Source organism: Lissotriton vulgaris, chromosome 12 (assembly GCF_964263255.1).
Source record: "Lissotriton vulgaris chromosome 12, aLisVul1.2, whole genome shotgun sequence".
Lineage (NCBI taxonomy): Eukaryota > Metazoa > Chordata > Amphibia > Caudata > Salamandridae > Lissotriton > Lissotriton vulgaris.
Window position 1 is genome coordinate 145,697,053 of NC_141700.1, and position 26,237 is coordinate 145,723,289.

At 45.6% G+C, this 26,237-nt stretch overlaps 1 protein-coding gene across 1 annotated transcript in view; it reads left to right on the forward strand.

Moving 5' to 3' along the window:
* GLMP (glycosylated lysosomal membrane protein) overlaps positions 1 to 26,237 on the forward strand; it is a 98,780-nt gene that overhangs the window by 13,700 nt on the left and 58,843 nt on the right. The window contains exon 2 of the mRNA XM_086947622.1: positions 2,094 to 2,351. Coding sequence (XP_086803748.1) covers positions 2,094 to 2,351 — 258 coding nt within the window. The remainder of the gene's footprint in view (positions 1 to 2,093; positions 2,352 to 26,237) is intronic.

Consider the following 26,237-nt stretch of genomic DNA (forward strand, 5'->3'; position numbering starts at 1 on the left):
CCCTAATATATGATGTGCTTTACTTGGTGTTAGACTGGCTTTTTGGGGGGTCTAGACTGCCAAATGGGCCATATTAAAATGGCTTCTATGTTTGCCATTTTGTTTTGGTCCCATGAGCTGCGACTGGACCAAAAAGATAACCTCTACACTGGCCCTTTCAAGCTTGCCCATCTGGCAGGTCCAGATTCCCTGAAAAGCTGGTCAAACACTGGCTTTTCTTTACTGAGTGAAATCTGAAAATGCTTTGTACATCATGCATGAGCCCTCTGTGTCAGTAGTTAGTGTACGAGCAATCTAGCTACTTAGTCCTATTCAGTGCCCAGGAAGGTTAAGGTCATTGTTTGCACCTCCAACCTAGTCACATCCCTCAGCATCCTCGTACTCTCTTCTGCTTTTTTTTGCAGCACCAACAAACAGGAAATTATTCATGTCATGCTGCATGTGCTCTGACCTCAATTTCTTTTTCACCACCCTTTGAAGAAATGTGCTGATAGTTTCAAATATTGTGCATGCCACAGACCAGCTTTTGGTCGTTTGTGTATAGTTGTTGGTCTAAAAATAGAAATCATCCAGATGGATAAGTTGCTGCAGAAACTCACTGCTTTGATGTCACATACTGATGTTCTCACTGGATCATCTTGTTTGATTTGTCCATGTTAACGTGTGTCATTAAGCATTTATTCTGCTCTATAAAGTTCTTCCCCAGCCTACATTTTGGCTGCCACGGGTGGTGAATTAACCTCAATTCCTTCTAGCCTTCTTCAGCACTATACCTAGTGATGCAGTCAAATCCAAAATATGACCCTTTAAAGTGGCGTTCTTTCTGACAATTGATTCTGACTATCTCGTCCATTTCTATTATAAACATAAGCATGTCTGCTATATACGTATTTTTGGTCTGCGGTATAGTGCCTGGAGTCTTTGTGAATTCTTACGGCTACTTATAGCCGAGAGTTGCCCTGTAATGGTGCTTTCAGTCACAGTCAGTGGCTTATCAGGATAGTCGGTTGGCAGCTTGGAGGCTTTGGCACAGGATTGAAACCTTCTGAAGCATGACTCCTAGAGTTGCCGTCCACACAGGCTGTTGTTGAATTTGCCAGTAATTAATTTATTTCAGAAATTGCCAAAGAGCGGTTTAAAATTGCTATGCTTGAGGAAAGCCTGAAGTGAGTCAGTGTTAGGTCTGAATTTTCATACGCGGATGTCAAGTTGTCCTATAGCCAACAATAAAATAGAGTGGACTTTTGGGTCCCCCACTTTTGATCTCTGGCTGTGTTTGACAACTCTTTTGTCTGTTGGCCTCAAACTTGGTCAATCGTGTTTTGGCTCAGGTCCATGGAGTATAATCTCTCAACTAATGCTATTGGCTTTATAAGTGTGTACTTCCCCCTCCACTCGAGTGCCTACACTGAACTGCACAAGGGAGTATTATACAACCATAGACCTCTGTGTCTGCTCTTACTGGCTCCCTTCCGTGTGTCTTGCTCTAATGTGTTGAAGCTGAATGTGGTAGCATATTTAACCCAGACCTATTGGTTTTGCCAATCTATTATTTTTTATTAAAGGTGTTGCTACCCAACCCTCACCTTCTGGCCACTGCTTCTTCCAGCAAATGCAGCACTTTTTATGTGGTGGGGAGGGGTGTTTGCGCACTTTGGTCTCTTTACTTATTGATGTTAGCAAGATGAGCTTTTAGCTGTTTGGTGTGCAAAACATGCAAGAATTTTAGTAGTAAAGTTTATCCTTTGTGATCATTTATTGCTCATGATTGGCAGGATCACAGTTGATTGTATAAGACATGTCTTTGTGTGTCTTGAAATTTTATTATTGTCCCTTTGTAAGCGGCACTGTTGAATATTTATTCACATCATTAACCTCTCTGAAACAAGCTCACATTTTCCCTTTCGAGAATGCCTATCACTAGATTCGGATTGGTGGTTATTAACTGTATGGGAAGCTCAGAATTCTATTGGCCCTCCGTGAAATGAGGGCAAACGTTTTTCTCATAAGAGCTACCAAAATGTCGTTGTTTGAGTAAGTGTTTGTGTTCAGAAAAAGAAATGTTGAAAACATTTGTGATTTTTCTCTTGCAGATTCACATTGAATTCAATTCCACATACAACGGAACAACAGTGAATCTCCTACATATAAGGGCTGTGGGACTGGATGACACTGTGCACTATGTGTGGAGCACCATGGGAGCCCCTACCATGCTTCTTGTGCATACAAACAGTGCACATAGCAAACTGAATTTGAATTGGACCAAACTGGTATCCTCAAGCCCCTTCGAGGCGATTCAGATTGAACCTTCCACAAGTGTTCAACACTCCACGGCTCTAATGTTTACCAGGGTAAGTCCTAAGAAGGTTGAGTTCCATCAAACCAAGAAGCAGAACAAATGTTGATGTGCATCAAATGTGAATTAATCCACAAGGATGGGATACTCAAGTATGTAAGTCATCTGGTTGTCTGAGAGCATATCACTCAGTAAGCAGAACAAAGAGATCTATTTGGGTATGTACAGAGGGTGTTAATTTTCACTGTTACCTTTGTTACGATGTCTAGCATTACACCATAATGTGTTCGTCTTACGGGTCATCAACCAGTATATGTACCAAGACATCATTAAATCCACCTCACAGTTCCTCTTTCACCTTCTACCATCATGGTTTCTATTCATGTCATCTGTGTAAATACTTGTCCTGATTACTGTAATTTGCCAGCACTATTTCTGATCGTAATGCACTTCATCGAAGTAACACAATTGTGAGCATAAATAATATATATTATTAGAACAAAATAGGCACCGGATGGGTATGGTTGTTTCTATCTATTGCCAAATCAAGGGTAACCAGTCTGTTGTATGACAAGTTCATTAAAATAATACATTCTAAAGTCCTGCATGCACTAATCCCCTCCCAAAATTGGCAAGATTACTGACAGTCAATCAGTGGTGCTACATCAGATTAACCAGTGCAAATAATGGCAGGTAACTGCAACAAAATATGATACTCAGTAACTAACAGAGGAAGTAGATCATCTGTTCCCTACAATAACCTTTGAAACCTAAACTGAATTGTAAGCGTAACCTGAGCTCTTGTATAACCTAGTAATGTGTCGTAAGGTTGGCAAAGGAGATTCACCGAGAACAATTATAAAGACCGGGCAGGGTGGCACAAAATAAAACTTATGACAAACCCAGTTGAGACTAGCAAGGGGCAGTGGGAACATGGTAGGAGTTCCTATGGAATTAGAGCACATTCTGATTCAAGCACCTTACCCAATGATTCCAGCTTTGCTTTGTCCAGAAACTGTCCAAAAAGCTTAAATATAGCAATGAACTCTTTTAACAACAGGACCTCAAGTGCACTTGATAATTAAACATGCACGTCTTGTGAGCCATTCAGAGGCTACCTTTGATATTTGCTTTCAAGTGAGATTTACCGTCTTCCTAAAGTGATATGGAGGTTTGTCTATGCTGGGATATGCAGCATGGGTTCATGATTAGAATACTTTATTAACTTGCCACTAATACCCAAGCTGTATGTTCTTACTTTTCTGCGATTGTTTGACATTCTGATCAACCAGGCATTTCTGAATTCTGAATAAGACTGCATTTCACAGATGACTATAGATAATTCCAGCTAGGTGAACTTTCGGTTATCTCTCCTGAATCCTATTTAGCTGATCCCTGCCATAAATATCTCTCAGGACATTTATTGCTATGGGCTGAAGAATGCAACATTCAAACTTTAAAGGGGATATGCAAGACATTGTAAGCAATTATTGAAATGCTGGTTCCTCACAGTGGCTATTGATCTATTTTGGCTGATGTCTTCCAAAGAGTAAGCTGTGTTTGAGCACGAATGTAAATTCACTATTTCCTGAAGAGTTGAAGGAACAGTCTGCATTCTGCTTTTTCAACCAGTAAGAGATCATTGGTGACAGCAGAACATGTTTTTTTGTGTGGAAAAGCCGGTTTATTATTTTTCCGATGAGGAAACAAATGAAGACAGTGATATATACAGAGTAACACCATGAATGACCCCAGGAATAGGGGGGTGTTCGAATCTGCAGGACATCACAGTATGGATTCAATAAACCTAAAGAACTAATGTATAATGATGAGATAATGGTGTTGACACAATGTAAATGCCCATGAATATCACATGCGAATGCGTGCATTGCACCATTTTTCATAAACAGATTCTACACAGATGAAATGGGGTATAGTAAAATGAGGTCAAAAAGAATAAAGCATAATACAGGACTAACTATTAGTGGTATGCCGCCACTATGCCCACCCGCATTAAACCCGCCTACGTAAGCACCGCCCACATTAGCAAATAAGTGATGCATGTGATATATGAATAACCACTGACTGATTGTGAAAGAGACCATTAGTAACGATACGCCTTGGCTCTGTAGGGATGAATGGGAACCCCCAATTTGTCACCCCAATGGCCGGCTCTCCATCTTGGGATACACCCCCCCCAAATCCATGGCTCTGTCACCCAGCAAGCTTGCCAATATTGCGTCCCAATTGGCCGCTAGTGGAAGTTTGCCGAAACCCAGTAAATTCTCCCTGTGCAGGGCAATGCTCTCTGCTTCGGCCCATGTCAGTAAAGAGCGACACCACGCCAGGGCGTGAGGGAAATCAGGGGATTTCCATCTCCCAGTGATCAGTCGCTTGGCAGTTTCCAAGCCCAGATATTGAAAGTGGGATGTGACTTTGTGTTTTTTACTGCTGGCGAAGAGGTGCAGATGACAGGATTCCCAGTGAAAGGGGAGGTCACGTTCCGTGCAGCGGGTAAGGATAGCGGCCACCGTGCTCCAGTATCTACTAAGGGTAGCGACAGTGCCATAGCATATGTAAAAGGTCTACGGCAACCATTTGGCAACGAGGGCAGGTAGTGTCTGTGTAGCAAAAGTACCTATTCATTTTAGCTGGGCTAAAATACGCTTTGTGTATGATAAAAAATTGGATCTGGTGGAAGCGCTGGTTGCGGAGTATATGAGTGGGACTCTCTAATGCAGCCGCCCATTCAGAGTGAGTGAAGGGGCGTTCCAAGTGTGCCTCTCAATGTAGCTTCAGAGGATGTAACAAGATTGCAGAATGCTGTCTAATGGAGGCGGCGAACCACCAAGTTAGGTGCCACCCGGAACTCATTACATGCAGGTACTGAATCGTGAAATGTGTGGAGGGCTCAATGGTTAAGTCTCCCCAGCGAGCCGCTAGGGCTGGTATAAGGGAATGGTGTAGGAAGAAGCAGCCCAGGTGCAGCCCCTCCTCTAAGACCAGCAGAGTGTAAGGTATGAGGCCCCCAGCCCGTAAGAGATCTCAAGTGTTGTGGATGTCTGCCTCTTCCCAGTTGTGTAGCTTGCCCGCCGTGGTGACCTGCAGTTCTCTGGGCGTTCCCTTAAGTGTTATAGTGGGGGCATATGGTATTGTGGTTCGGGTGACAAAAAGGCTTCTGCAATAGTATTTGTGTTACTTTGAGCAACAGGGAGTCTATGGCCCCATGCTTTGAGCAAGGGTGAAACAGGTAAAGAAGGGAAAGGTATGATAGGGGCTTCCTTAGTGTGGCTGTGTCAGTGAGTTGTCGAGAGTGTAGTAAGGTAATCCAGACGTTGAAGGTTGTAGAAAGGTGTTTATTAAGTAATGTGACAAACAGGTGAGGGCCAAGGAAACGACCTCTTCTCCTCAGCAGCTCAGCCTACAATGGTGAAACCCTAGAACACCAGTATATTCTACACTCTACATTCTTAACTCGTGGCAAGGAGAGAATACACATTAAAGGAATATACAACATAACACATCCCCCCCCCACACAATGAAAGGAAAAAAGGTGAAGTGAAAGGGGAATAAAAGGAAGGGAAAAAAACACAAAGAGGAACAGTAAAATCCTAAAGCAGGAACAACCTGTTTAAACAATGAAGTCCTTTAGCCACCTGGGGGCAGCTCTTGTCCTTTTGTCCGGCAAAGCACCGACCTTATCTTGGGTACCAGATGTGCCAATAGTCGTGGAGGTAGATACATTGGTGTTAGACATCAAATCATGACTGCAACCCTCACCCACTCCCCCCTCAATATGCGGAGGAAGATTGGATCGCATAGGCATATCAACAGGAACAAAATCATTACCAAGCTGAGATTGAACCTGACTATTCTGAAAATGATCTTCCACCCAATCAAAGTTATTGACACTGGAATTAGGAAGAAATTCAATATAATTCTGATCAGGATTTAAAGCAATGTTCTTAAGATTCCACACTCTTCCATCTTCAAGTCTCACTGAATTCCTCAAAATCTCCGCAACTTTACATGGTGGTTCAAAGCGACTTTCCCCCTTGGGTACCTTGAAAGGTTTCTTAACCCTTACCCAATCACCAACCTTGACAAAGACCTCTTTAGTGTTGTGATGAGAGTCATAAAACTCTCTGCTCTTTTCGTGACTGGACAGCAATTTATCTTTGACCTCAACAGGAGACCAAGAAACTATTTTCCCATCGAAAAGCCATGCGGGATTAAATTTACATCTCGCTGTCCTGCCTCTCATCATGGTGAACGGGGAAGTGCCAGTGCTGTTTTGCACAGTGACTCTGTATGACCAGACAGCTTTTTGAACCTGTACTTTCCAGTCAAGCTTACTATGCACTGAGGCCTGAATGACACCCTTAATTACTCTGTTAAACCTTTCGACAGTGCCGTTCCCACTAGGGTTGTACAACGCGGTAGTTTTGTGTTTGACACCACACCTGTCAAAATACTCCTTAGCCTGCTTGGAAGTAAATTGGACACCATTGTCAGATAGCACACAGGCTGGCAAACCTTCCATCATGAATATTTTATCTAAAAAGCCAAGCACTGTCAGAGTGTCCACTTTGTCTACAAATTTTACAATAGGCCATTTGGAAAAAAGGTCAATGGCAACTAACCCATACTCTTTAGAATCCCCAATAGGCCCAATAATGTCAACTGCGATAGTGTCCCAAGGGAAGTCAGGAATTAAACCATCACTCATCTTGGGCTTAAGCGTTCTAAGGGTCTTGTCAGCGGACCCACAAACTGCACATTTCTTAACAAAAACGTCAGTTTCACCGTCAATTCCTGGCCACCAAAACATTCCTTTAACGGTAGACTTGGTCCTCATAATACCAAAATGCCCCTCATGACAAAGTTGCAAAATTTTCTTCCTCAAGGATACGGGTGGGACAATTCTATCACCCCTAAAAAGTAAGTCATTTTCAGATGACAATTCCGTACGGATTTGCCAAAAAGCGTCCAGTCCAGGAATACTCCTCTTTTTGGGCCAGCCCTTGCAGATGTATTCTAAAACACTTTTTAAAACAGTATCTTTTTCTTGTTCCGCCAACCATTCAATTTTATTTATAGCAGGCTCACCACAGTCATGCACTAAAGCCACACAATACTCGCTCCAAGGGTCATCTTCACATACTTCGAGAGGAGGTGGAAGTCTTGATAGACAATCAGCAATACGGTTGTCCCTCCCAGGTAAGTAAACCATTTTATAGATGTATTCCTTCATCCGCATAGACAACCTGGCTAATCTCGCAGACGCACCAGAGATGCCATCACACGACAATATACGGATCAAAGGTTTGTGATCTGTGCGAATTGTCACAGGCTTTCCCCAAACAAATGCTCGAAAATGTTCTAATGCCCATGCACATGCAAGGGCCTCTCTTTCGATAATGGGATACCTACTCTCAGCAGGGGAAAGGGCCCTGGAAGCAAATAAAATGATCTTCTCCTTACCATCCTCATCAAGTTGTGACAACACGGCACCTAAACCCTTGTCACTTGCGTCAGTGGTCAACAAACAGTCGATATTAGGGTCAAAAATGGCAAGTGCATTCACATTTTGTAGTTCATTCTTGATCAATTTAAACTCTTTTTCACACAACTCACACCAAACGAACTTAGTGTTCTTTTTCAACAGTGCACGCAAATTGTAAACCTTCGCTGCAAATTTTTTTATAAACTTGGCACAGTATTCGGCCATGCCAAGAAATGCTCTCACCTCATCTTTGGAAACAGGGGCAGAGAACTTAACAATATTTTCAATTAAGGTTGGTTTAGGTTCAACACCTTCCTCGCTAATTATGTGTCCCAAATATGCAACACTCCTTTGACTGAACTTGCATTTGGATAACTCTACAGTCAGGCCAGCTGACTGTAAGGTTTCCAAAACCTGTTGAAGTTTTAAGTCATGACTCTCTTTACCTTTTGCAGCAACCAGGATGTCATCCTGAAAAAATGAGATATTCTCCATGTCCCCAAAAAGCTTGTGCATCAGCCGCTGAAAAACAGCAGCGGCTGAGGCCAAACCAAAAGGCATACGCCTGAACTGGTAACAACCAAACGGTGTAATGAACGCCGTTAGGTTCTTAGAGTCGGGATCTAACATTACCTGGTGGTAAGCGGCAGAGAGATCCACCGTGGAGAACCATGTAGCACCTTTCAGGGAAGATACCATCTCATTGATTCTTGGAAGGGGAAACTTTTCGATCACGATATTGTTGTTCAAATGGCGCAAATCGATGCATAAACGAATTTTTCCGTTGGGTTTTCGGGCTACCACAATCGGAGAAATCCATTCTGATGTTTCAATCTCTTCAATAATACCCTTTGCAAGTAGTTCCTGAATCTCCTTTTTGACTTCCTCCCTTATCAGCATAGGTATCGGTCTTACCTTGTGAACCTTGGGTTGCGCGTCAGCTTTTAAAATTATCCTATGTTCAAATCCCTTCAGAGCACCTAGCTCCTTACTAAACACTTTGGGAAATTTTTCAGAGAGTGTTTCTTCCATTCTACTACAGTCATCCAAAATTAGAACTTTTTCTTTAGAGTTTGGGTCTAAAATGATGTGTAATTTCTTCTGGTCGAACCATCCTAAGACTGATGGTCCCACCTTTGCTACATATAACTTCGCTCTTGTGGACCTGCCCTTAAATAGAAATGTAAGCCACCTAAAGCCAATCATTCCAATTCTGTTGCCTGTAAAGCTGATTGGGCAAACATCTGATGGGTACAATTGCTCACCAATCTTCTTTACAAATTTTTTTCTCCAAACCTCTTCATTTATAATCGTATATGGGGAACCAGAATCCGCATACACACTTATCACCACTCCACCAAGAGATATCTCACAAATTGGTTTCCCTTTAAGGGAATCCTCTGAGATATTAATCACATAGTTCCCACGAACACTCTTTATGCAACATTCATCCTCATCATCTACTTCTTCCATACTCTCCCCCTCCTCTTCATACACATACTTCACGTTGCTGCGTCTGCGACACATTTTACTAAAGTGACCTAAAAGTCCACAAATACCACACTTCTTCTTTAGCGCAGGACACAGTCTACTGAATGCTAGATGTTCTTTACTATCACATCTATAGCATCTCCTATCCTCCATGTTCTTGTTTTGAACTCTTGTAGGCTGACCAGTCCATCTCCCTTGTTGCTGCTGTTGACGAAAATTCTTATTAGGGGCCTGAATCTTACAGACAGTTCCCGACGGCTTGGACACATCTTTCTCAGTCTCCTTCACTACAGTGGCACACCTTCCGGACATTTCAGATTTTCTCATGATGGCTACCACATCGTCAAGAGGTGCATCTCCATTAACCCAAAGACGATCCTGCAGCCCTGAGTTGTTGTTGTGCATCACAAGTTGATCACGAATTAAGTCATCATGTAAATTATCAACTTTACAATCAATGGCAAGCTTTTTAAGATCATCCATCCACTCATCTACAGTTTCCTCCTTAGTTTGCCTCCTTTGAAAAAATGTATGTCTTATGACCCCGATACATACTTTGGGAGCAAAGTATTTATCCATGTTTTTGATGGCATTCCCAAATTCATCAAGATCAGGATCATCAGTTTTACTCATTCTTGAAAATGTTTTTAATCCTACGGGTCCCAGTGAATGTAGAAGTAGTCTCTTTTTCTGTTCAGGTTTCATTTTTTTGGTTTCATCTACAGCTTCCAAATAATTGATAAAATACTCTTTCCATTCTAACCATTTTATGCTTGGCTGGGTACCTTTCACCCAAAATGGTTCCGGAGGACTAATTGAAAAATTTTGTTGTGCCATATTCGTGTCCTTATTAACTGTAGTAATACTAGAATCACCTTCTTCCATGCACCAGAAGGTAAAATACAATTGATAAAGAATATAAACTTTCCCTCGACCTTCTCACCTGTATAATGTCACAATATAGAAATGTATATAAATCTCTTTTTTTTTTTTTTTTTTAATATGTAAAAATCACCTTACTGTAATGTCCGGAAATTACCTCTGAAGATTCAGCTGTTTCTTTTTCTTTTTTAAAGAAAAACGTGGCCTCTATGCGATGCGTTGAAACTCCTCTTCGTTGAAGCTTCTCCTCGCAATGCCGATAGTAAATGCGAGTAGTAAACAACCTTGTCAAAATGGCCGCCACGTTGGGGTCACGCTGCGTGACCTGCGTCTGACGTCAGTTCGTGATAGAGGACGCGCTGGTGAAAGACGCGCGGGGTTCCTCCGAAGTCAGCGCATGCAGTGGAATGGCGAGCGCAGTTAAAAGATGCCGGTAGGCTGCTTGTTAACGGCTGTTCCTAGAGGCCTTGATTTAAGCACGCATATTTAGTTGAAACGCAGTCAGCAAGCGGTAGTAAAAAAAAACAATAATGAGACTCACGGAAAGCTTTCTGCTCAGGTCCGCTTTTCTTCCTCTGTTTTCCTTTTTCTTTTCTTTCTTTTAAACGGAAAATTTCATTCGACGTATTTTCTTGATAAATTAAGACCGCTTTAACGCCAGTTTCCCTCGTCGCCAATTTGTAGTAAGGTAATCCAGACGTTGAAGGTTGTAGAAAGGTGTTTATTAAGTAATGTGACAAACAGGTGAGGGCCAAGGAAACGACCTCTTCTCCTCAGCAGCTCAGCCTACAATGGTGAAACCCTAGAACACCAGTATATTCTACACTCTACATTCTTAACTCGTGGCAAGGAGAGAATACACATTAAAGGAATATACAACATAACAGAGGCCAGCCGTCTGGCAATCCGTTGCAGTTGTGCAGCGAGATAGTAATTCTCTAAGTTAGCCAGTTCTGGTGGCTCAGTGGACTAATGCATCCACTGCAGGGGCCTGTGTTCGACTTCATGGTCACAGGTTAAAATCCCGGCGGGTGCAGTCAGCCTTTCATCCATCCGAGGTCGATAAAATGAGTACCATTGAGGTGGGTAACAATAAACATCTGTTATTCAGCGCCAAGAGACCCCAGCGGGGTAAATGTGCGCTTTACAAATACACATTTTATGTTATGTTAGGAGCTGCAAGGAAGCCCCGATCTGTGGGTAAGTAAAGCTTATTAATGGAAATACAGTGGTGATAGGTGCCCCAGATAAAATCTCTGATCGCTCTCTCCAATCCATTAAAGAAAGGAGGGGGGGACATAGAGGGGCAGTCTAGGGAAGTAAAAGAGGAGCTCGATACCATCGCCTGCCCGCCTCGGTCCGACTCGGCAACCAGTGCCGTTGAGCGGAGGGCGGACAGGCAGAGCCAGGCAGCAGCACTTCCGGTAGTCCCGGAGTAGAGGTTAGCGCTCTAGTGGCTACCTCACTCCGGGCTATTTAGCCACGCCCTTCCAGGAAGCGCGCAGCGGTTGCGCGCAGGGGGCGCCTTCGAGCGCGCCTAAGAAGCGCCGAAGAAAAGCCCGTCTGCGCCCGTCCGCGACAGGACGGGGCGAGGGGTGATGGACTCTGATCCAGCCGAACGAGCTCCGACTGGTAAGGGCACACGAATAATCCGCTACTCGGCCCAAGCGCTTCTGACCCTCAGACCATCATGGTCATGTAGCACGAACATTCCTTGGCACCAGGTAGAGGGAGGGTTCTCCTGTTTGCAATGTCGGCGTCTATCTCGAAACAGTACCTCCCCCTCAGTTTCTAAACCCCCTCCTATGGGTCTCAGGAGTTTTTTTCTTAATGTACGGTCATTACCTAAGCATCAACATCAAGTCTGGGATCTAATCTATTCCATGAAACCTGACATCTGCTTCCTGGCCGAAACATGGCTAAAGCCACACACAGTCACTGCCATTGCCATGGGGATCCCGGCTGGGTATAAAATCAAACATCTTGACCGAGAAATAAAAACTGGAGGTGGCCTTGCTATTATACATAAGGATAGTATAAAAGTAACTATAAGTGAGCAGCACATGCACCCTCAACTAGAATTAATGATTTTTAAATTCTCCCTTACCAATCATGTTACCTGGAAAGGTGCTTTGGTATACCGACCCCCAGGCACTGACTCGAGTTTTGCTCTTCTTCTTCAAGAAATCCTGGCCCCTCATATCAAATCTAAAGAAGATTTTCTTCTTTTGGGAGACTTCAATATACATGTTGATCTACCCACACACTCTGATGCCACTGCCTTGATTACAGACCTTGCCAGCTTAGGTCTGGAATTACAGAATCATGGACCCACCCATAAAGGAGGACACACGTTAGATCTACTCTTCTGTAACTGTGCTAAAGTTAGTTGTTCCCCGGCAAAAGAAATAGCATGGACAGATCACTCCATACTGGAATTCTTTTTAGCTACCCCTATAAAAACGGCTAAGAGTGCTCCTCTTCCCCCTATTTGGCGTCGAGAGTGGCACAAAGTCACGGCCAACAAAATCCAGGAATTTTGGATAGACCCCGGAATCTCAGCAACCGACACTGCTGATATGGCCTTAACTAAGCTTAATGTCTCAATTAAGCAAGCCATTGATCTTATAGCCCCTTTAAGAAAGCACAAACAATACCCAGTGTCCAAACAAGACAGCTGGTATACCCATGAATTGAGGGTAGCTAAGCAAAACTGTAGACGGGCTGAGAAAGCCTGGAGGAAAGGGAAGACCGAGAGCAGGAGAGTAGCTTTCCTAGATACTCAATCCAAGTACTACAAAAACATAAAGCAAGCCAGGAAGCAACACTTAACACAGCAGATTGCACAGGCAGGCAACTGCTCTAAGGAGCTTTTTAACATTCTGCAGAATTTTATTAAGCCGACTGCCTGTGACAGCTCTGAGGACTTCTCACAAGACCTATGTGATGAAGTCTCGAGATATTTTGAGGATAAAATAAAGAACATCTACGAAAAAATAGTGGCAGCCAATGATGCTTTAAAAACCCCCAACACAGGCCCTCTCTATCCTCAAACACCGGTATCTGGTAATAAACCCACCCTTTCATCCTTTCCTCCGGTCACCAACACAGAGCTCATTGCCCTCTGCAGCCACATTAAATCTGGATCGCCTAATGACCTTATTCCAACCAAAATGGTTGGCCCCATGATTCCTATTTTGGGCCCGCACATGCTGGATGTGATTAACATCTCCCTAACTAAAAGCCAGGTCCCTGCAGATTGGAAAAGGGCGGTGGTGAACCCGATCAGGAAAAAGGCATCTTCTCCTTGGACTGACCTCTCCAATTTACGACCGATCTCCCTCTTGCCTTACCTGGGTAAGGTTACAGAGAGACATGTGAACACCTATCTCTCTCAACACCTGGAAGCGACGGAGGGCCTGGACTATTCACAATCTGGTTTCAGGCCCAACCACAGCACAGAATCAGCCCTTCAAACAGTGACCAACAACATCAGAATGGCACTGGATGAGGGCAGCTCACTGATTCTGGTGCTGTTGGACCTTTCTGCCGCTTTCGATACGGTGTCTCACACGGTGCTTCTTGACCGCCTAGGTGAGGTGGGTGTGGAGGGTGAGGCTCTGACCTGGATGAAAAGCTTTTTGACTGGTCGTGTCCAAGAAGTTAGGCTGGGCTCCCATAAATCCACACTAAGGGAGCTCAATAAGGGGGTGCCACAAGGCTCATGCCTTAGTCCCACACTCTTCAATGTGTATGTGGCCCCCCTAGCCAACCTGGCCAGATCATTCGGGTTCACCCCGGTGTCGTACGCCGACGACACCCAACTCCTTTTCCCGTTCAAAACTCTCACATCTGCAATAAAAAGATCTTTTGCAGATGGTATGAGAGCCATTGCAGACTGGATGTCAACTAACTGTCTGCAGTGCAATGTGGGGAAAACGGAGGTAATGTGTTTTGGACAAGCGGCAACATATTGGTCATCTGACTGGTGGCCTGTGGAGCTTGGCCCTGTCCCCACCCCCAAGAGTTCTGTTAGGAACCTGGGAGTGCTTTTCGATCAGCAACTCACCTTCAAGGGACATGTCAATCAGGTGGCCGGTACCTGCTTCCGGGCTATCGGGATGCTGAGACGAGTCTTCCCCTATTTACCAGACCATCATAGGAAAACGCTCGTGCAGGCTCTGGTCATCAGCAGGGTAGATTACTGCAATGGGCTGCTCCTCGGAGCAAACGAGGAGCAGCTCAGCAAATTGCAAGTAATCCAAAACACAGCAGCAAGGATTGTCCTGAATGTTCCAGCTAGGACCCCCTCTAGCCCCCTGCTGAAGAGACTCCACTGGCTTCCAGTGAGGAAGCGAGTCCAATTTAAGACTCTATGCACAATTCATAAGAGCAGGATAGGGGAGGGCCCGAAGTATATGACCAAGATCTTTCAGCCCTACATCCCGGGGCGTTCCCTGCGCTCCAGTCATCAGCAGCTCCTACAGACACCAAGAGTAAATAAAACCAGACAGGGTGGCCGTGCATTAGCTTATGCCGGCCCAATACTCTGGAATTCCTTGCCTCCAGAACTCAGATCAATTTCCAGTCATTTGTGTTTCCGGAAAAATTTAAAGACCTACCTATATCCCGACACATAAATAACTTTCCAGTTTCCGCACTCTTTATCACTCATGCTCTCGTAACTAGCACAGTTTCATGGTACAGTAATAGCGCAGAGATACCCCTTCGGGAGTCTAGTCTGGCGCTCTACAAGAATATAAAATAATAAATAATAAATAATAATAATAAATAAGGATCACCATTTTGGTGAGAGCGATCCTACCAGAGAGAGATAGCAGGAGGGTACCCCAAAAGGTGAGCTGATCATGGATGGCAGTCGTCGTTCTACCTAGGTTTCTGTCGAAGAGGTCAGTTTCTCGCTGATAAATGCGGACACCTAGGTATCGAAAGGAATCGGCACACCACATTACTTGGTTCCCATTCAGGGTATAAAAAGGGTCCTAGGTGGATTCTGAAAAGGGGTATAAAGAGGACTTTGCCGCATTGATGCGCAGCCCAGACACATCGGCAAACGACTTCAGAGTGTGAGCCAATGAGGAAGGAATAGCGTGAACATCTTTCATGTACATTAGGATATCATCTGTATACAGTGATATTGTGTGGATTCCATCTCCTAGAGGTATGCCCACAACTACCAGAGTGCAGCCATATTCCGCCAAGGGCTCCATTGCTAGGGAGAAAAGTGGGGGACAAGGGGCAGCCCTGCCTAGTCCCAGCGTCCAAAGCAATAGGTTAAGAGATGTAAGGACCCGTTTTCACACGGACAGTCGGGTGTTTATAAAGCAGCCTGACCATGCCGATGAATGTGGGCCCAAAACCGAACTTGGCCAGAACAGCAAAAAGATAATCCCATTCAAGAGAGTCAAAGGTCTTCTTGATGTCTAAAACCAGGCTCCCCGAGTGTGGCCAGCGGAGCGGTACATACACTGAAACTCTAAAAAAACAACTACGAAGATTGAGGGAAGTGCTACGAGCGGGGATAAACCCATTCTGGTCTGGGTGTACCAAGGCAGGGGTGAGGGGCGCGAGACGGTCTGCGAGTATTTTCCCCAGGATTTTATAATCTGCGTTTTGAATAGCTACAGGATCTATAGGCCCAAGGCTGTGGAGTCTTTGCCCGGCTTCAACAATGAGACTAAGCTGGCCTATCGCAGTGAAGCTGGCAACAAAGAACTTTCTAGTGTAGAGTTTAGAGAGCATCTAGTTATGGGACCAGTGTATCAACGTACGTCTTGAAAAATTCCACTGGGAGCCAGCCGGGGCCCGGCGCCTTACCTGATGCTAGTGTTAAAGCTAGGCGCACTTCATCAATAGTGATGGGGACTCAAGCGCCATGTATTGGTTTAGGGAAATCGCAGGTGGTTCTATCGAACCGAGGAAGGGGCTGATCTGCAGGTGGTCTCTGTGGGTGATAGACTTAGTGTTGCATAATGCTTGGTCATGGCCGTACGATTATCGAGTTTCTTGTGGGGTATACGGCTCTGGTCATCGCATATGGTGTGGATTGGCCTATGGGGGTGCTCCTGATGCAATAGGTAGGCTAAAAGTCTACCTGGCTTGTCAGATGTGGCTTGCATTTGTGCTGAGTGAGCCAGATGACAGTGGAGCATATTAACCAAGTCTGCAAGCTTTCTAACAATGCTTGGGTATAGTATCTTTTATGAACGTTGGATGTTGTGTAATAAAAGTACTGTATGCTATGAGGTTCACTTTCAAAAAGAATTCCTTGTGACAGTACATGCAGCAATACAATGGATTCCACCTAAAAATGTTGTCAAGAAGAAAAAGACATTGGCCCAAGATCTCTAATGAGCAAAAACAAATGATGTTGGTTACAAAGGTATCCGTTTCTACATGGTGACAGTATTGAGGCACTCCAAAAGACTAGAAGTAAGAGGAACAATCTCTCTACAGGAGTTCAAAAACTGCACCGCTATTGCCCAGCAAATCAAGGAAGCATTCAATGAACCTGCGTATAACCCAGCACCTACAAGTCCTTCCAGATTCTTTTTCAATGCTTTCCAATATGCATCAGTGTTCCAAAGCAGAATACACAAGAGGCCGTATTATAACCACTTTCCTTCTCTGCTTACAAAACTCTACCTGGGACCTAGAAAGAAAGGATTTTGTTCTTCTCAAAGCCTGTCGTGCCTATCCAGGCTCACATAATCTTTAGAGTATTCACCTAGCTCTGATTTGCTGTTGGAATCCTGGTTTATAATAGCTTTTTACACGTCTCCGCTTATTTACTTCAGTTTTTGCATAGAGCAATATAATACCAATATGTTGTATGGGTCCTCTACAGACTCTAGTATACTATTGGATAGCATATGAGTGATGGTGAATGGAATCTCTGTCAAACATAGCTAACAGACTTGGATCATTGAAGAAATGTGTAGTAAAGCCATTCAGATTATAAGAATAGAATAGGTTTAATGAAGATTAGGAACACAGCCCAGATAGTCGATGTTGAGCACCAAGACTTTCGAATGAGTTGCATACTATACAACATTTGACCCATCATTCACAGTAGAAACAGAGAAAACACTTAAAGGAAAGTGATGGTTTGATATTATAATACGTGTTTTCACCAATTCATTGATCACCAAGCTCACTAATCAAATCAAACAATACTTTATTAGATTGAAATAATTAATTATACAAGTGCACATTTAAAACAGTACAATTCATTTCACATTAAAAGTGTACCAACCTCTCTAAGATGAGACCACCTCGACACTTCACTGTTTCCGAACACTAAATTATTTCTTCTTACTTTTATATTCTCTGCATCCTGAAAACTTAGTGCAACCTCCTGCCTGCCATGCTATCGATAATTAGACACTTATCTGGTCAATTTGACCAAGACCCAGTTGCAGCGGCCGCATTTTAATAGGGAAGGGGGAGGGACGCGCAGCTGGGAGGCGGGAGCGGGAACCGGCATGGGGGAGCAGCCTTAGGGGAAGCAGCGACGGGAAGGAAACGGGCATGGAGGACACAAACAGGAACAGGAAAGACAGAAAAAAGGAAAAAAAAGAAAAAAAGCAAAATAACAAGACACCAACAAGGACAGAACAAAGGGACAGAGAGCAGCAGAAGAGCTAGGCTCTCCCACTGGACCATCAGGAATCAGGCACAGGCAGGAGCCAGCGGATGGAGGAGGGCCTCGAACACCTACCAGTAGAGGTGAAATGGGATCAGCGGCACAACAGCGGAGTTGCTGTTGGAGAGAGCAGGTCTCGGACAAGGAGGTCAGAGGTCTTGCTTGGACACTCGAGCAGCGGCCGCCATTAAATAGGAAAGGGAGGAGGTAAGTGCAGCTGGGAGACGGGAGCGCGAACCGGCAGGTGGAGGGGCAGCAGCGGAGGGAAGGAAACGGGCATGGAGGACACAAACAGGAACAACAGGAAAGACAAAAAAACAGTCAAAAAGGCACAATAACAAACACTAACAAGGACAGAAGAAACTGGCACTGAGACGGACAGCAGCGGGTCAGCAGAAGAGCAAGGCTCTCCCACTGTACCACCAGGGATGAGGGCAGGCAGGAGCCTGCGGGTGGAGGAGGGCCTCAAACACCTACTAGCAGAGGTGAAACTGGGGCAGCGGCACAACAGCGTAGCTGCTGGGGGAGAGAGCAGGTCTAATACATGCTTCAGCCCTGGGGGACCTCTGGGGTACCTATGCCATGGGTACCTTAGTACCATATACTAGAGACTTATAAGGCTACTCTAGTATCCAACCTGAGATGTACCGAAGTACTGAACCTAACAAATGTAGGGAGAAAGCAGATAGACTGGAGTCCTGATTTGCAGGATTTCAGTCAGACTAGTCAATAACAGCTTAGCACCAGGCAAAAAGTGGGGGTAACCATGCAGAAGGATCCTACCTTCCTAAAGTAAGGTATTATCCCTAGTCCTCCCAGCCTGCATGTGCATTAACCATTGCAGCTGTCTTTAGTTGACCATTCCATGTTAAATACTTGAAGTAGACTTCTAACCTCAAATTTTAAATACATGAAAAGTCAGTCCCCTAGTGGTGGTGGTGTTGAGCTAAGATTCTTGGCCATTTTTAGGTCTAGGGTTAGATAAGATCTTTTGATTTTACTAAATTTCTGGCTAGAAGTATGTATATGAGCTTTCAGCCAGCCCGCTTCAGCTATGGCCTCTTAGTGTGCCGTTCGCATTGTTATTCTGCCCACTACAGCAAACTGCATGAGGCAGTGGGCCAGCCCACTTTTGGCATAGGCTAACTGTACTGTGAGTGACGGCACACAAGGAGCACATAGACACACACAGCACTTCTTTACTGACATGGACTATTACGGTAATGTATGCTTTTTAAGATCGAGAATATATTCTCTTTAAATTGAGGGGGAACCTGCATCTTCCCCCAACATGTACGCTTTGCAAAAAATGAAAATCAAGTTTTGACACATCCAGAAGACTGATAGCCAATGCCAGACCTATTGGCTTTGCCATTAATTGTTGGTTTTTAATGCCAAATATGTTTTTGTCAGAGAAGCTCCTTTGGCACCACTAGTAATCACATTTTGCTTTCCTCTGCAAGAAATCGACTTTGATGGCTGTTATGCTTGTTGCATTCAATGTTCTTAAATTCTTCCCCAATATGCAGTAGCCAAATATTTTTAGAGTCATTTCCAATTGATTTATCCAGCAACTGTTCTTCGATACTTTTATGCTAATAACGCTGTACATGGACTTTTGGATCATCTCTACGCGGGAATTTTTAATGTTTACTATCTAAGAACAGTATTCCCTGCATCTGGTTCTGCCTTCTGTAGTATGGAGTCCACGTTCCAATTTTATGATCTTAGGTGGGGGCCCAAGCCGAAGTTTTCTTTGGAAACCTTTCATTTGTATCTCGGGCATTTTTTAGTGACACTCATAGTTCTGCACCTAATGTTTCTGCTGCCACTGCCTTAATTCTGTACACGTCTAGGATGGTTTTTACTGGACCTATCCTCAACGTTGCGTTTGCAGCGGAGTGTTGTTCCCATGGTTTGTTTCATGCTATCTTCATTTTTGTTAAGCTCATGATAAGTTGTTGTCAAGCCTTATGTCAGGTAGTCAAAATATGTAACTTTCTATTGAAGCCCTGTTTAGCATGACATTGTATTCAAGGTGGGTCTTTTGGTTCATAATCGTAATTTTTTAAAATCTTGGATTCATCCGAGTTTCTTTTTGTAGTAGTATGTTCCAAAGCCTTTTAATGCATGACATATTCTGAGTTCCTTTAGTGTTAGGAATAATCCACCATTGGCAAATAGTAGAATCACAGTTTTTTCATCACCCAACTTCCCTTCCATATTAATGCCAGAAAGGAATGTTCCTACATCATTTATAATTTCATAAAATCAGAACAAGGCTGTATCCCTAGTTGGCCCTTGCATTAATTGCAATGTTGCTGGTGCATTCATTATCTTTTCCTTATCTGACCCTTAATGAAGTACTTTGATGCAGCCGTATTAGGACCATTGCTTTGGAATTCTTTGTTCTTTCACTGTATTCCAAAGAATGTTCATATCGATTGTCTGTCAAGTACAGGATGACTTTCTTCAGTTGGGTGTATTTTCTGCAGATCAACTACACCCTCATAGTCTCATTGATTGTACTTGAGCCTACTTTGCACCCTGCTTGGATCCCACCGACCACTGAATAGTTTCCTTTAACGCTATATATTTTTTTACTTTGAACATGTGACACCACTACTCCAAGCCAACTTGTATAGTATGTGTGAAAAGTATGCTCTTTCTCTTTTGTAAATTCCTAAATACCGTGCTTTTCAGACACCCTCCCTCTTTAAATGTCTCACACTTCTTGGAACTCTGCTTTACAATTTACACCTTTTAGTTGTTATTATTTCCAACATAAGTACATCATTATCACAGGGGGCGTGGCTTAGCAGAGCAGCGGAATGGCCGCTGGTTGAAGCGGCTCCGCCTGCCGGGCCCTTTAATCCGACAAATATCCGTTCATACAGTCACTGCACACCGGACTCTGCCCTAAATGCGATAGCGGAGCTCCCCCTGCACACGTTGCTGTAAATTTGACCATCGCGCACCCTGAAGAGACTGAGAGCCACCGACTGCACACTGTCGCTGAGCTGAGGCCTGGCTCAGACATGAGTCCCTTTCTCACTGCACCATCGGGATTCAAGCAAGCCGGGCCGAAGACGGCTGAAATGCCAGAAACCGGTCCCCGGTAGCTTGTCTCCTTTCTGGTGAAGAATTGGCTTGGTAGTTTAGTCTGCCCTGTTCCCATGATGCACTGGGCCAGGGACAGACTGATTTGCATATAGCCAGGTTCTGAGCTGGGATGGTGCAGTGAGATAAATAATGGTGATGGATCAAGCCCTGATCTTTGGACTGGGTAAGAGTGGTCTGCTTAATTCAGACACTCTGCTCATCACCACCCCCTTTTCTGAATCGAGCTGAGGCCTGGCAGCTCACGCTGAGCCGGGGCTGGAGTATGGGCTGTCCTGGCGAGGCGTTTCGGCAGACTCTGGCTGGTGGCAGTGGATTGACCCGGTGAGGGGGCGAAGACCTACCGGAGGCTTGTGGGGCTGATTGGAGGTTGAGAGGCCGCTGCGGGGCTGCCGCGAGCGCCCTACTAAGAGCGCGACTAACTGTTGCATTGACCGGAGCCAGGGGCCCTGGTAAAGGAGGCCTTGGTGAAGACTACTCGAGGCACGGCCTGGAGCGGCGGCTAGACCCGGGGCAGAAGCTGGTGATACCCGGGCTCGGTGAGTCCACCACTGCGCAGAGCTGGCATTGCTTGGGTGGCGGATAGCGTAGGACAGAATCGGGCTTTAGAGACGTATGACGAAGACGCCCGGGCCGGCCGCCATTTTGTGGAATACTCCTCAGTAACTTTGTGAGGCCTAATTGCGGGCTACGCCTGGGGACCATGCTGTGCCTGGGTGGGTGCTAAAACTGGAGCACGGGTGCTGTACGCTGATTACCTGGGACAGTGGCGCGTTCTTGGACGGCGCCGGCGCCTGTACAGCTGGCCCTCCATTCAGGGACAAACTGAGTAAATGAGACGGGGCCCAGTATGATGTGGTGAGCGCCATTTGATCCCTGGTGAAAGGACTGCAGAGGATCCCCTGAACAGAGCAGCGGATTGACGGTATGGGAAGCGCCTGACATGCGAAAACCCAGGGCAGTGGCGCGGATTGCTGGCTAGAGGTGATCTTTGGCGGGGCTATGCTGTCTGCTTGCCCCTGGATATTATTTAAACACCCTACCACGCATACAATATTCCACTAATAGAGGCTGCACACAACTTCAGCGTACTCCGAACTATGCACGCCCGCTTTTGAGGTGGATACGGGGAAGAAACATGGCACGGGACATCGGACATACCATCGCAGTATACCATCTTGTCAATTCGCCACAACTGAGACGAGAGGGACGATTGGCGGCATCGGACCGGAGAGTAGACTGATTTTGGTGGATTGGGTACACTACCGACACGTACAAGGGGGGAAAAAACAGTTTGCACAATTGCCATATCTTATCTACGGAGACTGCAGTACCTGGAACTGCGGCAATATGGGGAAACTGGACACGCGACAACCCCGTATTAATTTTGAGAAAAATGCAAGTAAATCTACTGAAACTGAGGGGGGTGATCGTGACCCGATGGAGGAGGGGGCCACGAGTCATTTGCCTGCAGAAGATATCCGGGCAATGTTTCAGGAGCTGAAGACCGGCCTGCAGGGCATAGACTCCAAAATGGACAAACTAGCTGAACGAATGGATAGAATCACCCAGCGTATGGATAAACAGGAGGGGCATGTGAGTGTCCTAGAGACGCGTGTGACGGAGAAGGGACAAACAGATATGGAAAAGTAAATTCGGGGAATGGACAAAGCGCTGGAGTTAATACAACAAAAAAACAAGCCTTTGCAATGCAATAGGTCTCGCATTAGGAAAGTTTGAGCTATTGTTATTGTAAATGACAATTTCTTTATTTATTTGTTGGTTTTGAAAATAGCGAAATTAATAGCTTTGTCATTTACAATGCCAATAGTTATAACTTTCGCAAATGTGACAACTATAGCCTTTGTAATACAATATGTGTTGTATTTACGTGACTTAGATGTACTGATATTACAAGTAACAATGGCTTTTAATTTTTTTAATAATTAATGCTTAAATAAAAGTGATTGTAATTTATAATGGCATTAGCTTAAACTTTTGTAAATAACTTTTGTGAAGATTATGTTCAGTGTATTTTTTTTGTGACGAAAATCCAAGAACAGAAGTGAAATATTAACATCTTTTTGTCACACTTTTAATAAAGCTTGAAACATTGAGAGAACATATTAGAACCTGTTGTTAAATGGTTGCACTGATTGATGCTAGGGGTGGCGCTGAGTGATGCTGTGGTGGTGCTGAGTGGTGCCACGGTGGTGCTGAGTGATGCTGTGGTGTTGCTGTGGTGGTGCTGAGTGATACTGGGGTGGTGCTGAGTGATGTTGTGGTGTTGCTGAGTGATGCTGTGGTGTTGCTGAGTGATGCTGAGTGGTGCTGTGGTATTGCTGAGTGGTGCTGTGGTATTGCTGAGTGATGCTGTGGTGGTGCTGAGTGGTGTTGTGGTGGTGCTGAGTGATGCTGTGGTGGTGCTGAGTGATGCTGTGGTGGTGCTGAGTGATGCTGTGGTGGTGCTGAGTGATGCTGTGGTGGTGCTGGGTGATGCTGTGGTGGTGCTGGGTGATGCTGTGGCGGTGCTGGTTGATGCTGTGGCGGTGCTGGGTGATGCTGTGGCGGTGCTGGGTGATGCTGTGGCGGTGCTGGGTGATGCTGTGGCGGTGCTGGGTGATGCTGTGGCGGTGCTGGGTGATGCTGTGGCGGTGCTGGGTGATGCTGTGGCGGTGCTGGGTGATGCTGTGGCGGTGCTGGGTGATGCTGTGGCGGTGCTGGGTGATGCTGTGGCGGTGCTGGGTGATGGGATGCTGTGGTGGTGCTGGGTGATGGGATGCTGTGGTGGTGCTGGGTGATAATGTGGTGGTGCTGAGTGGTGCTGTGCTGAGTGATGCTGTGGTGGTGCTGAGTGATGCTGTGGTGCCCCCTGAGTGATGCTGTGGTGCCCCCTGAGTGATGCTGTGGTGCCCCCTGAGTGATGCTGTGGTGCCCCCTGAGTGATGCTGTGGTGCCCCCTGAGTGATGCTGTGGTGCCCCCTGAGTGATGCTGTGGTGCCCCCTGAGTGATGCTGTGGTGGTGCGATAGACAGATAGACTGAGGGCGATAGATAGCTAGAGGGAGGGCGAAAGATAGCTAGAGGGAGGGCGAAAGATAGCTAGAGGGAGGGCGAAAGATAGCTAGAGGGAGGGCGAAAGATAGAGGGAGGGCGAAAGATAGATAGATAAATAGAGTGAGGGCGATAGATAGATAGACAGAGTGAGGGCGATAGATAGACAGATGGAGTGAGGCAGATAGATAGATAGATAAATAGAGAGTGAGGGCGATAGATGGATAGAGTGAGGGCGACAGAGTGAGGGCGATAGATGGATGAGTGATGGCAGGGCAGGGAGTTAGAGAAGGAGGTGGGTGGAAGAGAGCAGCAGATCAGCAGAAGTTAACAGGGAGTTAAAGAAGGAGGCGGGCTGGGAGAGAGCAACAGATCAGCACGTGAGAAGAGAAGAGAACAGGGAGTTAAAGAAGGAGGTGAGGTGAAAGAGAGCAGCAGATCAGCACAGGAGAAGAGAACCGGGAGTTAGAGAAGGAGGCGGATGGAAGATAGCAGAAAGATCATCACAGGAGAAGAGAACAGGGAGTTAGAGATGAGGCGGGAGGAAGAGAACAGCAGATCAGCATGGGAGAAGAGAACCGGGAGTTAAAGAAGGAGGTGGGTGGAAGAGAGCAGCAGATTATCACAGGAGAAGAGAACAGGGAGTTGAAGGAGGCGGCATGGAAGAGAGCAGCAGATCAGCACAGCAAAAGAGAACAGGGAGTTAAAGAAGGAGGCGGGTGGAAGAGAGCAGCAGATCAGCACAGGAGAAGAGAACAGGGAGCTAGAGAAGAAGGCGGTGGAAGAGAGCAGCAGATCAGCTCGGGAGAAGAGAAGAGAAAAGGGAGTTGGAGAAGGAGGTGGGTGGAAGAGAACAATATATTACCACAGGAGAAGAGAACAGGGAGTTAGAGAAGGAGGCGGGCTGGAAGAGAGCAGCAGATCAGCACAGGAGAAGAGAAGAGAACAGGGAGTTAGAGAAGGAGGCAGAGTGGAAGAGAGCAGCAGATCAGCACGGGAGAAGAGAAGAGAACAGGGAGTTAGAGTAGGAGGTGGGTGGAAGAGAGGAGCAGATCAGCACAGCAGAAGAGAACAGGGAGTTAAAGAAGGAGGCGAGGTGGAAGAGAGCAGCAGATCAGCAGAAGAGAACAGGGAGTTATAGAAGGAGGCTGGGTGGAAGAGAAGCAAATCAGCAGAGGGAGAAAAGAAGAATACAGGGAGTTAGAGAAGGAGGTGGGTGGAAGAGAACAACATATTACCACAGGAGAAGACAACAGGGAGTTAGAGAAGGAGGCGGGGTGAAAGAGAATAGCAGATCAGCACAGGAGAAGAAAACGGGGAGTTAAAGAAGGAGGCGGGCTGGAAGAGAGCAGCAGTTCAGCACAGGAGAAGAGAAGAGACCAGGGAGTTAAAGAAGGAGGTGGGGAGGATGAGAGCAGCAGATCAGCACAGGAGAAGAGACCAGGGAGTTAAAGAAGGAGGTGGGTGGAAGAGAGCAGCAGATTATCACAGGAGAAGAGAACAGGGAGTTGAAGGAGGAAGCATGGAAGAGAGCAGCAGCACAGCAAAAGAACAGGGAGTTAAAGAAGGAGGCGGGTGGAAGAGAGCAGCAGATCAGCTCGGGAGAAGAGAAGAGAAAAGGGAGTTAGAGAAGGAGGTGGGTGGAAGAGAGCAGCAGATCAGCACAGCAGAAGAGAACATGGAGTTAAAGAAGGAGGCGGGTGGAAGAGAGCAGCAGATCAGCATAGGAGAAGAGAACAGGGAGTTAAAAAGGAGGCGGGTGGAAGAGAACAGCAGATCGGCAGAGGAGAAGAGAACAGGGAGTTAGAGAAGGAGGTGGGTGGAAGAGAGGAGCATATCAGCACAGCAGAAGAGAACAGGGAGTTAAAGAAGGAGGTGGGGTCGAAGAGAGCGGCAGATTAGCACAGCAGAAGAGAACAGGGAGTTAGAGAAGGTGGCGAGGTGGGAGAGAGCAGCAGATCAGCACAGGAGAAGAAAAGAGAACAGGAGTTTGAGAAGATGGTGGGTGGAAGAGAAGGAGGGTGATAGATAGAGGGAGGGCGATAGATAGAGGGCAGCAAGTGATGTGGTGAGTGAAGCTGCTTAAAAAATGTTTGTTACCTTTGTGGCCTTAGTGCTGAGTGCACCATTGATGCAAACTTTTATTTGACCTTTTATTATAGCTTACACTACTAATGGGCTAAGTATAGCATAGTAAATGGGGTAAGGAGGGGGGAGGCAGTA